Consider the following 14977-nt stretch of genomic DNA (forward strand, 5'->3'; position numbering starts at 1 on the left):
GTAAGTTACAATAGAGTAACGTTCAAGAAATATACATTGATTATTTAAACCATCAATTTATATCCATTAATGTATTTTACATAATAAATGTATTTTCAACCACATTTAATAGAAAACAGTTTATCAATTACATATCATGTGAGACTTGTTCTTGATCAAGAGAAAATAAAATAAAATAAAATAATTTAATTTAATTGTATACTCTCTTATGAATACATAGTCTTGGTACATGCCTTTACTATGAATTTGGGATTATCTTTTAAAATTAGTATATTGATGGTAACTTAAGTACGGAAGTTGCACAATAAATAAATATTAATGAAACTAATATTATTAAAGAAAAAAACTACAAATCTATTTTTTTTTTAAGAATTTGAGTTGAAAAGAATGTTATATATATATATATATATATATATATATATATATATATATTGTTTTTCTATTTAAAAGCTTAATAAAAGAAAAGAAAACATGTTAGAGGAACATGGAAACTTTATTGATGGCTCCATAAATAGAGCTCAAAGAAACAAATACAACTTTTATTTTTAGCAGAAATTATCTTCAAAGACCTGTAAGGAATAACAAACCCCTAAAAAACTATTACAATATGTTACCTATTCAACCATCACAATTAATATATACTCATAATAAACAAACATGAGAATTATAATCATTAATTCTAATCCTCCATGACCAAATTAGTATCAATTACTTTTTCATTTACTTCATTTTGATCGGTTCATCCTCCACGATATTTGAATCACTCTTTCTCTAGTTCATTGATCAGTTGTTGTAACTTCTTCAGATACTTTTTCGTGGAATGATCCAGTATCATTCCTCTTGAAAATCTGAGTTTTCCATACAGCTGTGCAGGCGTTTGATATAAGGAGACATGTTTTTCATCAGAATCAGTGTGGTTTGAGTTCGAATTTTCAGACACGTGTGAAGGGATCATATGCATGATCCTGCCTGGTGGATAAAGACGTCGCCTAGCTGATGTTTCATCAGTTTTGTCAGGGATATTAACATCTTTTCCCAGTTCAAGATTCCCCATTTGATTCAATTGATCTTCATTGTCATTATCGTCATCATCTGAGTCATCATTGTCAGATCCTTCACTGCAAGAATTATATTCATCATCATCATCATCTACGAATAACTGGTCTTCACATAAAAGAGGATCCAAACTTGTCTCAGATAATCCAGAAGCTCCAACAAAGTTATTTGACGATGTGTGAATATTCTCACGATGGGACCGCAGTAATAGTGAGTGTTTATGCTTCTTCACAACCTTTAGACATAGAGAAGGATCAATATTGCATAACATAATTAATAAGATCACTGAATCTACCTATAGAACACACAATGTGATTTCAATTTTAAATAAAGAAGGGAGCTTGAAGCTACCTCGGTGCAACAATTTACTGCATGTTCTGCAATTGCTTTCGCAAAAGATATGCGAGTCCCAACTGCGCTTAAGACGTTTTTATCCGTATTCCGACCCTGTAAATTATTCAATAAGTACCTACAATTGTGCATTGAATGAAACATTTCCAAAGGTTTTTACCTCAGCAATGAAATCATGAACAGAAGAAGCTGACAGTGTAGGCACTATGTCCGAACCATTTACAATGGAAGTGATAAAGGGTTTCCCGAACTCAGCCAACTCCAATGTCATACAGGCAGCTGCAAAATTATGAAACAATTAACTTCTGGTTAATACAACACAAGTCAACTTCTGGTTAATACAACAGAAGTCAACTTCTTTAATGTTAATTCTAATACAAAAAACACTACTCAGGTGAACATATGTAAATTAAAGAAGTTTGAATACCTGGCCCAAATGTGACACAAGTTGCTGAAGACAACGGTTGAATTTCTCTAAGCTTATAAGTCAACAGTGCGGCAGTACCACCACCCAGCGAGTGTCCAACGATCTATATATGGAAATATTATTATAATCATTATTAGAAAAAACTGCTTAGTTTTAATTAATAAAGCATTATAAGTAACATTAATAAACACCTTGATTTTGAAGTTGGGGTATTGATGAAGAGCTTCAAGTAGTACAGGAATACAGCGTTTTCTAATCCAATCAGCCGCAGCAACCATACCACGGTGTGCATGTCCTGAAACCATGTTGTGATCGAAGGAGACAGGAGCACACAGTGCATCTGTGAGAGTGTCTTTTATGCTACGAGTTCCACGGATGAACACCAGCAAACATTTTGATTCTTTATCACGTATAACCGTGAAAGCAGGCTTCAGAATCTGACAAGAAAAATTCATTTTCAGTTCAAATGTCCAAACAAAAATTCATCAACAATATTACTACTAAGTAATCACCGTACTCTAGATGTTCTCTTCCTAAAGAGCACATCCTCCTCATCGAATCCAGCAGCAAATAGAAATGCTAGAAAGCGCTTGCCACTGCTGAAAAGCATGGCACGTCTCAACAATCTCTTCAACTCGTATAAGTCCTTCAAGATTTCGCGGCCTTTCACTTCTGCACAATCACTTCTTTCTCGGCATTCACTTCCAATCGTTTTCTTACTCTACACATTAATAAGCAAAACCTCTTTGAACAAGAAGAAACTTTTTAAAGAAGCCCGACACAAACGGATAATAGGTAAGAAGTAGGAAAGCACCTTGTCTAACACAGCGTGAGCGATGGCTCTGGGCAAGTTGAAGATGTAGCGTCTCTCGGTGTAACAGAGCAACATTATCGCTTCTGCTAATATGAGGATTACCTCCATCAGATTTTTGGGCGCTTCAAGTACCCTTCGTTCAACCCTCACACAATTATTTCCATTGCTCATCGTCATTAACAAGAAGGAAACACGGCAAAATGGAGCAAGAAGAGTTAAACAAGATACTACAATAAATGGTTGGCGTTGATTTGTGTTTCATGTGCGAAGGAGAGTGTAACCTTATATAGGAACGCGTGATGCAAGTGGTTTCATTGTCTGGGTTGAATGAAGTAGGAGTAGGAGTTGCAAGTTGCATAGAAAGGAACCACTTGAACAAGAAATATAAATAAGATTTTGGATTTTGGATTAAAAACATAATGAAGTTTAGTTCATAGTTCATTGATAAAGATTCCCTCTATATTTCTGGCCTCCGATTATCTAAGATGGGTTGACTACAACGTGCAGGACTAATCAGTCAAGAGGTCATTAAAGAAGAAAGGAAAATTATTTCAAGTGATGCCACTGGGTCCCATATGTAGTGGCCACATGAAGTTGTAGGTAGTTACAAATTATCAATCTTGCAATTTGTCTTTAATTATCCAACAACATTCAACTTCATTGTACTTTTAACTGTGTTACACTGTACTTTTTTTTTTAGAAACTATATATTGTTTAAAGAAATAAGGAAAATTAAATAAGTAATAAGTCACTGTATTAATTAAAAATAAATAGACAGTTTAATTGGTTGTATGTAGACACATTTTATTTTTATGGACACTTAAGTTGCAACCTTAATTAAGTGAAAGATCCGGCGAAGGACACTTAAGGTTAATTACAAAAACATATAACATATGTGTTCATATGTACATGATAGGAATGCGTAATAAAAAAAGTATAGTTACCTAAGTTTTAATGTCAGACTTTAAGGATTTGACGTGCGCAATGACAAACTTTTATGTTGTATTTTTTTATAATTCTTTTTATGCTTAATTTCTCCTTCGTTACTTTCTTTTTGCAATTTCAATTTTATCTATTTTTCAGTTCTAAAACTATATTTTGTTTTGAAATATATATATATATATATATATATATATTGTAGTGGTCTAAATCTTTGTTAAGCTCAATGACATTATGAGTCCTTTGTAAGAGAATTTTGGACAACACCAATATCAAGATTGCTTGGAATATGACATAAATTTACGTTTGGATTTATGTTTGAAATAAATTTATCTTGAGATTTAGTTTTGAAATAAATTTATGTACATGATGTAATTTGAATTTCCAAAATTCATTAATATTTACATTGAATTTTTAAAATTTAATCCTTGTTACCTTTCAATACATACACTCATCAAAAAATCATTGCGAATTACTCTATAATTATCGACATTCGTATATAATCCATGCATATTTTACTTAAAGAATATAAAATAAAATAAAAAATTAAACATACCAAGTCAAGGGTTTACATACCAATGCATGCACATTGTTCCAACCTTCAACTTTGGCAACTTGTTTTTAATCCACCTTGCTGCTTTTTTTATTGGTTTGCTTCTTCTTTTTTAATAGGCTTAATATAAAAAAATTCATAGGAACTAATAATTTGGTGAGTGGGACGAACGCAACATGATTTAGCTAATAAAAAAAACAAGAAAACACCTATAATCTACACTACTTGATCTTCATATATAGTAGTTCAGTGCATCTTTGCACACGTATTGTTTTTAATTACTTGAATAAGTAGCATTATAAAAAACACCTCAACTTTAATCTGCATTACTTTATTTCATTAAAAGTAGACAGGACTAAATCATGATCATTCGTCTGTTCCAATGTGTTTGGAAGACATAAATTTAGTCAAAAATAAAATAAACATTAATATTTATCTCAGAAAAATAGTTATAAAAATATTTAAAGAAAATCCATCTTTTAACTGAATCGAAGTTGAGAATCTAGTTATAACGACAGAAAAGATAAACCTTTAAATCCCACTATTAAACATATGGTGAATTATCCAAATAAAACGACAGTAAAATTAAATGAAAATTACTTGGCACACAGAAAAAAAAAATCGTGAAAATTTAATGAAAAACTCAAGAATTATGTTACTAAAAGAAAATTACAAATTAAAATGATTTGAATTATCAAATATTTAACATAGCATATCTACGAAATGTTAATATTTTTTTTTTTTACAAATTAATACCACAAATTTAAAGTGGCACAAGTTCATCCAAAGATATAGATAAAAAATTAAAAGGAGACCAGGTCTAAACTATTGTTTTCCATTGTTTAGCTAGCATATCTAGGTCAATTTGAACGTGCTTTAATTTGGCCACTCTAACATAAATAATCAATTCAATTTTTTTATTCAGTTACACAATACCGAGAAAAAAAGTACTGTTCTCTAGAAGAAGCTCAGTTATAAATTTCAGTAAATAAAATAGGGTTTCTTAATCTATCTAAAAGAACTATAAATGTCCAAAAGTAATATCATCGGAAAAGAATTTAGAACAAGTTGAGCAATAAAATACTTATATTATACTACATTAACCACACCATTACTAACGGCATGTTATCTTGAGGGAATAGGACTATTTAACTGAATTTAGGAGTGCGGATTTATTTTTCAAACGTGTTCCATTTCATTTATATAAACCGATTCGCGAGCACTGATTTGAGGGATTGAAAAAAAAATTCATCCACGATAAACAGAGATTAGCGAGTATTAGGAGACCTTTTACCATATTACCCTGGCCCTTGTGTTTGTGAATGTGAAGGTCATCCGCGTGAGAGGTGAGTTATGGTGTGTAATTGTTGAGTACGGAGGGGGAAGAATATGAGGTTGTTTGGGGTGTGGTGGTGGTCGTCGGAGGTGTTGCGGTGGTGTCGTGATTGGTGTTGGAGGTGTTGCACGGCTGTGTTTGGGGAAGGGCTTTGGGATGGGACCGGTGTAGATAGATGGCACCGGGGTTGTGTTTTTGACAAAGAGGGATGGCACCGGTTATGTAACCGGTGCCTTGTTTTCAAAGGAGTGACACCGGTTACGACACCGGTGTCGTTGGTTTTTTTTTTTTACCATTTTCTTGACTTTTTTTAACTTTTTTTTTTAACTTTTTTTTTTAACTTTAGTTTAAAATTTAATTATTTAATTTTTTTAAAATTTAATTGTATAATTTTTTTTACATTCATAATTTTTTTTTATTTTAAAATTTTATATAATTTTAATATTTTTTTAATTCGTATTAATTAATTGTAATTATTTTTATAACATCAAATTACAAAATAATTCTTTTTTTTCATCAAAGGTATTTTGGTATAATCTTCTAATTCTATCTATTTTTATAATTTATTTTATTTATCACATCACTCAAATCTTTCACTAACTTTCATAAAACTTATCTCTAAATCTACTCACTTTACCCTCTAAATCTACTAAAAAAACACAAAAATTCATCTACCCAAATCTACACAAATTCATCTTCACACTCTCTCCATATCCATCCTCTCAAAGGAACACACCCTAAGTTCTTTTTATCAAATTTTATTCATGATCTCATTTATTTCAAATGCCATTGAATTTTAAATTTTTACCATCTATTTCATTCATCTTACAATAATGATGGGTTTTTCAATTTGTTTGAATCATTATAAAAAAAAAAATTAAACATGAATTCTTTTATTCCTTATGCTTGTTAAAAGGTATATAATAGTATTTATTTTAGAGACTTTTTTTAAAGATTTCACACGATGACATGAAGCTGTAAATACTAGTAGTTTTATTATTAAACTATTTAAAAATCCAGGCGTATTTGTTAATACTAAATAATTGTTTTCTTTTATTTAAATAAATTAATAATGTCTAGTATATATTAAGACTGAGGAATCTAAGTGATTTATTTTTCAATTCAATAAAATAATTACAAATTTAGTCAGAAAATATAAAAGTCTCGTCAACTTTGGCATCGATTTGTTTTCTTCTTACTGCATCTTGTAGTTGTTTTTTAATTCAATAAAATACTAATTAAGTACCATCATTGACCCAACTCAATTTTAATTGTATTTCTTGAGATAACATCAAGCATCGTGTTAATTTTTTATTTAACTTTTGTGAGAGTTGTAATAGTTTATCCTTTAAATGGTATTTTTGTTAAGTCGGAATTTGAAATATATTGGTCAAAGTTTATCGTTAATCTTAATATTTAAAATCATTTGTTTTATTATTATTAATTGCTGAGTTTAGATTATTATTAACGGTTGAAAATTTCAAATTAACTAAAAATAAAGTTAAATTATTATATATATATATATATATATATATATATATATATATATATATATATATATATATATAAGTAGGTGTTCTTATCTTATCAGTTTTTGTGAAATTGTTTTAGATATAAATTTTATTCTTTTAACAATTGCACTTCTTTATCTAAACTTTTAGAGAATAATCATTTAAAATCAGGCAAAGACAAACTTTACAATGAAAAAATCAACTATACATCAAACAAACAATTAAACCCGGAATAATTCATTAACCTATATATAATGTCACACTTATAACCAATCGTTTTAAAATTGATACTTTAATTAGAATAGACTTATTTGACTATATATTTTTAATTTTTACTTAAGTTTCTCGTTAACATTTTTCACTTCACAACCTTAATCTCACTTAGAATACATATATTTAATTTATGTAATAGTACGTCATTGACTTTTTCTGCTTACTCACTTTAATATACTAAATTATATTTAAAATGTATATTAAATCTATAGTGTGAAACATAATTTGAGGTACATGAGCATAATATTGTTCACCTCGTCTTTTTATCTTCTTGTGAAAATGTATTACAAATATTTAAATGTGGTTCAACTGTTAAGTCATAATTCCTTGTCCCTCGGTAGTTGCTATCAGGAGACATATGACTATAATTTTTAGGTAATAATATTTTGACTCATTTTTAATTTATTTTTTCAATCATTTTTTAATTATTTATTTTAATTTTTTTAAAATGATATGATGATTTAAGAATAATTAAAATAGTGAGTTAAAAGTAGATTAAAAAGAATGTGCTAAAATATCATTATTTATAATTTTTATCTCTCATATTTTGTATTTTGTATCTCTATTATAGAAAAATTAAAATTTTTCATAGTTAAAATTTGTAGGAAACATTTTTTAGTGTCATTTCTTTGATATTTTTTGGTTTTATAGTATAAGACAAATAAACTTTTTACACCCCTTTTAACTCATAATCTTAAGATAATGGAATTATGGATCTTTATCTTAGTGTTTAACTTTGTCTTTTTTATTTAATATGAAATTTTGTCTCAAGCTTGGACCGTTCCAACAATATTCAAGAATATCAAACTTCTAAAAACCTCTTACAACCTTGTACCTATTCAGCAATCACAATTCTAATATATACTCATAGTAAACAAACTTGAATAATCGGGTCATCCTCCATGATATTTGAATCACTCTTTCTCTAGTGTGTTGATTAATTGTTGTAACTTCTCCAGATACCTTTCCGTGCGATGATCCCGTATCATTCCTCTTGAAAATCTGAGTTTTCCATACAGCTGTGTAGGCGTTTGATATAAGCAGACATGTTTTTCATCAGCATCACTGTGGTTTGAGTTCGAATTTTCTGACATATGTGAAGTGATCATATGCATGATCCTGCCTGGTGGATAAAGATGTCGCCTAGTTGATTCTGTAATTTGACTAACACTATCTTCTTCAATGATATCTTCCTCCTTAGCATCAATGTTATCGTCATCTGAGTCATCATGGTCAGATCCTTCACTCCAAGAATCATATTCATCATCATCATCATCAATAGATTCACTTAAAAAGAGGTTCAAAACCTGTCCCATGTTAGAACAATGAGTGTTTATGTTTCTTCACAACCTTTAGGCATAGAGAAGGATCAATAATATTGTATAAGAAAATTAATAACATCACTCAAGCAAATAACTAATAGGAGTCTTGATATCGATTTTAGGTACCTCGGTACAATAGTTTACTGCATCTTTTGCTATGGCTTTGGCAGAAGATAAGCGAGCTCTCATTGCGCCTAAGATGTTTTTATAATCCTTCCGATCCTGTAAATTATTCAATCGATACCAAATCATGAAAGCTTACTTGTGCAAAGAATGAAACATTTTCTAAGGAATATATCATCATGAGAGAGTAACCTGTGTAACAAATGAATATTTGGTGATAATATTGTAGGTTGTTACCTCAGCAATGAAATCATGAATAGAAGAAGCTGACAGTGTTGGCACTATGTCAGAACCATTTACAATGGAAGTGATAAAGGGTTTTCCTAACTCAGCCAACTTCAATGTCACACAGGCAGCTGCAAAAATTACAATTATGAAACCATATTGAATTCGTTACTGGACTGAACATATATGTGAATTAGAGAGTTTGTATACCTGAGCCAAACGTCACACAAGTTGGCCTTGTTGAAGACAACTCTTCCATTTCTCTAAGTTTATAAGTCAAGAGTGCAGCAGTACCACCACCCAGCGAGTGTCCAACGATCTATATATGGAAATATTATTATAATCATTATTATAAAAAACTGCATAGTTTTAATTAATAAAGCATTATAAGTAACATTAATAAACACCTTGATTTTGAAGTTGGGGTATTGACGAAGAGCTTTAAGTAGTAGAGGAACGCAGCGTTCTCTAATCCAATCAGCTGCAGCAGCCATACCACGGTGTGCATGTCCTGAAACCATGTTGTGATTGAAAGGCACAGGAGCACACAGTGCATCTGTGAGAGTGTCTTTTATGCTACGAGTTCCACGGATGAACACCAGCAAACATTTCGATTCTTGATCACGTATAACCGTGAAAGCAGGCTTCAGAATCTGACATGCAAAATTCATTTTCAGTTCAAATGCCCAAACAAAAACTCATCTAATTAATCAACGTACCCTAGATGTTGTCTCCCTATAGAGCACATCCTCCTCGTGGAATCCAGCAGTACATAGAAGTGCTGGAAAGCGTTTGCCGCGGCTGCAGATCATGGCTAGGTTCAACAATCTTTCAAACTCGTGTAACTCCTTCAAGACTTCGCGGCCTTTCACTTCTTCACAATCACTTCTTTCTCGACACTCACTTCCAATTGTTTTCTTATCCTGCATATTAGTAAGCAAAAGCTTTTTCAACAAGAAGAAAAAGAAACTTTTTAAGGAAGCCCAACGTTAACATGAATTAATAATAGGTGAGAGCTGGGAAAGCACCTTGTCCAACACAGCGTGAACGATGGCTCTGGGCAGGTAGAAGATGTAGCGTCTCTCGGTGTAACAGAGCAACGCCATAGCTTTTGCTAATATGAGGATTACCTGCATCAAATTTTTGGGCGCTTCAAGTACCCTTCGTTCAACCCTCACACTGTTAATTCCATATCTCAGCGCCATTATTTGCAAACAAGAAGAAAGCTCGGGAAGATTTAAAAGTAGAATATTTAGTTTTTTTGATGAGAAGATTAGGAATTACAGGCTGATTCAACCCATATAGAAAGAAGAAAGTTCAGAGAGACAGGGAGAGGGACATTGGGTCCATGAAAGAGTGGATGCAAAAGTATAGTAGTGGTGAGTTGAATAGTTCAGATTATGAATTACTTGATCGTGTGGCCACAGCATCTCCGGGCCAAATGCGTTGGAATAGTATACATGTCAAGTCAACTTTTGTCTTTAACTCCCCAACTTCTGATTCTTTTGGTTTTTCTTTTCTCACGCTCCAATAGGGTTAATTACCAGGAAAATGGTTATTTGACAAAAAAAATGTACAATAATATTTTGTCAACACACAAAAATATAAAATTAAAATGATTATCCTTCAAATCCCTTAAATTATAGTAAATCAATGTTATCGAATTTGTAGACAGTTAATTTAGACTACAATTAACAAAATAACAGAACAACAAATTTCAGAAATCAAATATAAAAACACACAATTTAAACAAAAAATATGATAAATTAGATAAAACTTTAAGGACTTTACTCCTTCCAAATTTTGAAAAATAATGAAACAAACAGAAGAAACTTCTATATGTATCATTAATTTTAAGAATTCAAAATATTTAAAATGTATAAAAACTAATTTATATTTCACCTCACATAATATTTTAATTTCTTTCCTCAAACCAATTCAAATTTATTTTTTCTAGATTGAATGTAGCCATCAAACATATTACATTTGAATTTATTTTATTTATTGTTTTTAAGATTAAATATATTTTTATCCTTTAAGTTTAAATGAAAATTGCAATTAATTCATTTTCAAAACTTTGGAATTAATATTGTCCCCCAATTTTAAAAATATATAAATTTAGTTATTTTAATTAAATTTATTTGTTGTTTCAAATATGTCTCATAGTAGCATTTGAGTTGTTTATAAAGTTTGACACATTTCTAATTCAATATTAATTAAGAAATGCATTTGAAACGTCAAATAAACTTAATAAAATCTGATTAAAAGAATTAAATTTACAAAATTCTAAAAATAAAGAATTAAATTGATGCAAAATTAAAAAAAAAAAAACTAATTCTAATTATGAAAAAAAAATATATTTAACCATTATTTTTATACACTCTTCTTCTTTTCTCTCCTTCAACCACTTCACAACACTCCAACCGTTACCAGAAAAAACCTATTGAAAAACGATTTCTAGAAAAACTTTAAAATCGGTTCTCCAAAAGCTTAATTCCACCTGCCAATACTTCTTCCTAAACTCGCTGGAAAAAAAGAAAAGTAAAACCCTATAGACGGAATTCCGACGGAAAAATACACTCCAGCGAGAAAAAAAATATATATCAGAAATAGTTTCGGCCTTAGAAGCCCAAAATTCTCTTATCCCAGCATAACGTTTATCTTCTACTACGAATACACAAACGCTGTGGTATATGTATAGCTGTATTTTTTAATCTTTATAAGATTAATAATATTTATTTTTAAAATATATATAATAAATTTTAAAATAGTTGTAAAATAAAATAATGGTTAAAAAAATTTAAAATAATGGTTAAAATAAAAAAAAATTAAAAAATGGTTAAAAAATAATAATAAAATAAATAATTTTTAAAATAATAATTAAGGATAAAATTAAAAAATGAAAAATAAACACAACAAAAAGAATCTCTTTATATATTGTTATAGATACTTGAATATAAAGAGATATCTTTATTTGGTATCCTTATTTTTTTTTTTCTAATTTTATTCTTTAAATTAAAAAAATTAAAATTAAAATTATTATTTTATTAATTTTACTCTTCAAATAATCAGTTTTCTTCAGTTTTACTTTTCAAATAATCCTTTTTCTATTTTAACGATGTTTCTCAATTATTACATTTACATTTAATTTTATAATTATAATATTTTTTTTTATTATGATAAAATAAGTGAAAGCACATTCGCGCATCTATCCATGTATTTTCACCGACGGCTAAACAATAAAATGGGTTAACTCTTAGACAATTCTTCTTGCATCTATCATTTTCTTGTTGTATTTTGCCATTTCTGAAATTTATTTTTTGAAAAACAATAAATAATCCGAGAAATTTCTTTCTAAAAATCGATCATCCCTCTTTTTATGGAAAGAAAATTTTTGGAAACTTTGATGGATGGAAACTGAAATTTGATGAGGTGCAGCAAGTTTTAATCCTGTTGCTTCATGCATCCTATCAAAACTTCCAAAAAATTATTTCATAGTAAAATTGGGGTGTTCGTCTTCCGGAAAAAAAAATCTGAATTTGTTTTAATGTGTTTCGAAAAATAAAAGTCAAAATAATAGAGTGAAAAGCTTCCGAAAAATTATTTCATAGTAAAAATGAGGTGATTGTATTCCAAAAAAACAAAACCTGAATTTGTTTTAATGTGTTTCAAAAAATGAAATTGAAAATAATAGAGTGAAGGGGGAATTTGATATGGTGCAGAAAGCAATAGCCGATAAAGTATTGTGATCCATTAATGGAATAAAATAGTGGAATGGTCCACGGTCAAACAAATTCTCTCATTTTTTCTATATGCTAGAATTACACCACATTCCTTCCGTAGTAATACTACTTTATTAATTTACATTTCAAGAAAATTCATACTTTTATAATAAAAATTATTTTTTATATATGTCAAAATATGTAAATATGTGGGACAAAAGTAATATCTTGATCTAAAATTTATTCCACTCAAGAGATAGTTAATAAATATATGACTGATTTTATAATTATATAATTACTTAATTTTAATTTTTTAAATGTTTATTTTCTACATTTTGCTTTTTACTTTTTTTTCAACTAATAATTATAATGAGTAGCGGGGGAAAGTCTGCTGCATTAATTTTTGAATTAAATATATTGTTAGTTCTCCAATATTTAGTAAAAAATTAAATTAATCTATTTTGAAATTCTTAAACTAATTTAGTCTCTTATCTTTAAAAATACATAGATTTAGTTCTTTAAACCAATTTTTTGTAAGTTTATTTGACGTTTCAATTGTGTTTTTCAGCTAGCATTGAAATGAACATGTGTCAAACAGTGTAAACAAACTAAAATACTATACTGAGATATATTTGAAACAGGGGCGGAACAACTTGGTGACAAGGGGAGCCACGACTCCCCCAACTAATTTTTTTTTTTTGAATTTTTTTATATATATTTATATATTTTTTAAAATTATATTTATATATTATTTATATTAAATTTATATTGTAAAAAAAATAAAAGATAAAATAAAATAAATTAATGGAGACATTGATTTATAAAAGAAATTAGGGTTAGTATTTTATTATGATTTATGTATGTTAGATTTAGGATTCTTTTTAGGATGTTTTTTCCAAATTAATATAAATCCTAATTATGATTTTAGGGATTCTTTTATGAAATTGGTATGAACCTTAATTATAATTTTTCCCAAATTATTATAATCCTTAATTATGAAATTTAGGGATTTTGTGTTTTTCGTTGTCTATGGTAATTTTTTTTAAGTTTTGAATTTATACCATGTTGATTATTTAATTAAAGTGGTATGAGTTTTGTGATAATTGTGATTTGTGAACATAAATTTTATTTTTTTAAATAGGCGAGAGGTGATAAATTTATATTAGAAAGATTATGATAAAAAGTAAAAAAATTGATTCCTTTATTTAAAGAGGAAGGTTTGTGATAAAGATGAAAAAAAAAATGCATTTACATTAACTAAACTTGAGAAATTTCATTAGAAATTTCATGAGAACCAAGAATTCAAAACAATAAAAAACAAATCTCTAAAGTTCTTAGAGTTACATATAATGAATTTAAAATTTCATTAGAACGCGATCCGGGAAAAAATTGCCTCAAATTTGACAATACCACCAAATCAAATTGATGAGGTACGAAGGACTTATTTAAAATGATATTCATGGTTTGATATCATGATATAATAGCGAATGATAGTAATATTTTTTTTGAATTCTACTATTATATGTGTATTATGTGTGCTTGATTCAAGTAGAGAAAATGAAGAAAAAAGATGAAGAGTTTTTTTTCTAACTATATATATATATATATATATATATATATATATATATATATATATATATATATATATATATATATATATAACAAATCTAATTTGGCACCCCCTACATTTTTTTTGCAAGTTCCGTCACTGATTTGAAACATCAAATAAATTTAATGAAATTTGATTAAAAAGATTAAATTTATACATTTACAAAATTGAGAGATGAAATTGGTTCAAAGTTTTCAGAATGAATTATTTTCAATTTTTACTAAAAGTTAAAGAAGAAAAACATATTTAATCCTTAATTTTTTTTAATTCAATAAAACACTAACTACCATTCCTTACCAATTCAATTTAATTGTAGTGTGCTCTTTTCTGTTTAAATTATCAAGAGCACCGGCCAAAGCACCGTGTTAATTGTATTTTTTTCAGAGTCGTATATTTTTTCTTTTAAATTTTTTTAAGTCTCATATTTTAAATATTGGTCAAAGTTGGAACACTAAATTTAATGGTAAGAACAAGAAGTAATTTTTTTTATTTATTTATCAAATTGTTGAGCTTAGGTTATTCACATATATTGATCTTTTTCATCTCATTTTCACTATATATCTCTCTTCTTTTTCTGTTATTACTTTTTTTTTCTTTACATTTCTTCTTTTTTATCTTTCTCTTTCGTTTACTCCAATACAACAAAATGGGTGACACTTTGTATTTTGTACTAGTTAAATGTCAGAATTGGACTTTGTATTTAACTCAAGTAGAGA

General features: G+C 28.5%; 1 protein-coding gene across 3 annotated transcripts; it reads right to left on the minus strand.

Moving 5' to 3' along the window:
* Positions 1-503: 503 nt before the first annotated feature.
* On the minus strand, positions 504-10333 carry LOC114174689 (uncharacterized). 3 transcript variants are annotated; one of them, XM_085669963.1, is made up of 7 exons: positions 9959-10333; positions 9650-9853; positions 2026-2271; positions 1835-1937; positions 1568-1686; positions 1408-1503; positions 504-1291 (listed from the first exon to the last, which is right to left on the minus strand). In XM_085669963.1, exons 1-7 carry the CDS (start codon positions 10133-10135, stop codon positions 761-763), a joined length of 1476 nt encoding a protein of 491 aa, XP_085526089.1. In that variant the 5' UTR covers positions 10136-10333; the 3' UTR covers positions 504-760. The 3 variants fall into 3 exon arrangements, with proteins under 3 accessions (XP_085526089.1, XP_027915315.2, XP_027915317.2); XM_028059514.2 differs by lacking the exons at positions 9650-9853; positions 9959-10333 and adding exons at positions 2352-2555; positions 2649-2986 and having other exon boundaries at positions 510-1291; XM_028059516.2 differs by lacking the exons at positions 504-1291; positions 1408-1503; positions 1568-1686; positions 1835-1937; positions 2026-2271 and adding exons at positions 7991-8567; positions 8709-8804; positions 8943-9061; positions 9141-9249; positions 9338-9583 and having other exon boundaries at positions 9959-10313.
* Between the last annotated feature and the right edge of the window lie 4644 nt (positions 10334-14977).

This window comes from Vigna unguiculata, chromosome 2, assembly GCF_037176805.1.
Source record: "Vigna unguiculata cultivar grain cowpea cultivar isolate G323 ecotype 2 chromosome 2, ASM3717680v1, whole genome shotgun sequence".
Taxonomy (NCBI): Eukaryota; Viridiplantae; Streptophyta; class Magnoliopsida; order Fabales; family Fabaceae; genus Vigna; species Vigna unguiculata.

Excerpts from the sequence above, each read along its gene's own strand:
- LOC114174689 (XM_085669963.1), bottom strand. The coding sequence starts at position 10,135 with ATGGCGCTGAGATATGGAATTAACAGTGTGAGGGTTGAACGAAGGGTA. Across the intron at positions 1,687-1,834 it reads TTGTGTCACATTTGGGCCAG|CTGCCTGTATGACATTGGAG; the intron begins GTATTCAAACTT and ends ATAATTTTGCAG. Across the intron at positions 1,504-1,567 it reads TTCATGATTTCATTGCTGAG|GGTCGGAATACGGATAAAAA; the intron begins GTAAAAACCTTT and ends AATAATTTACAG.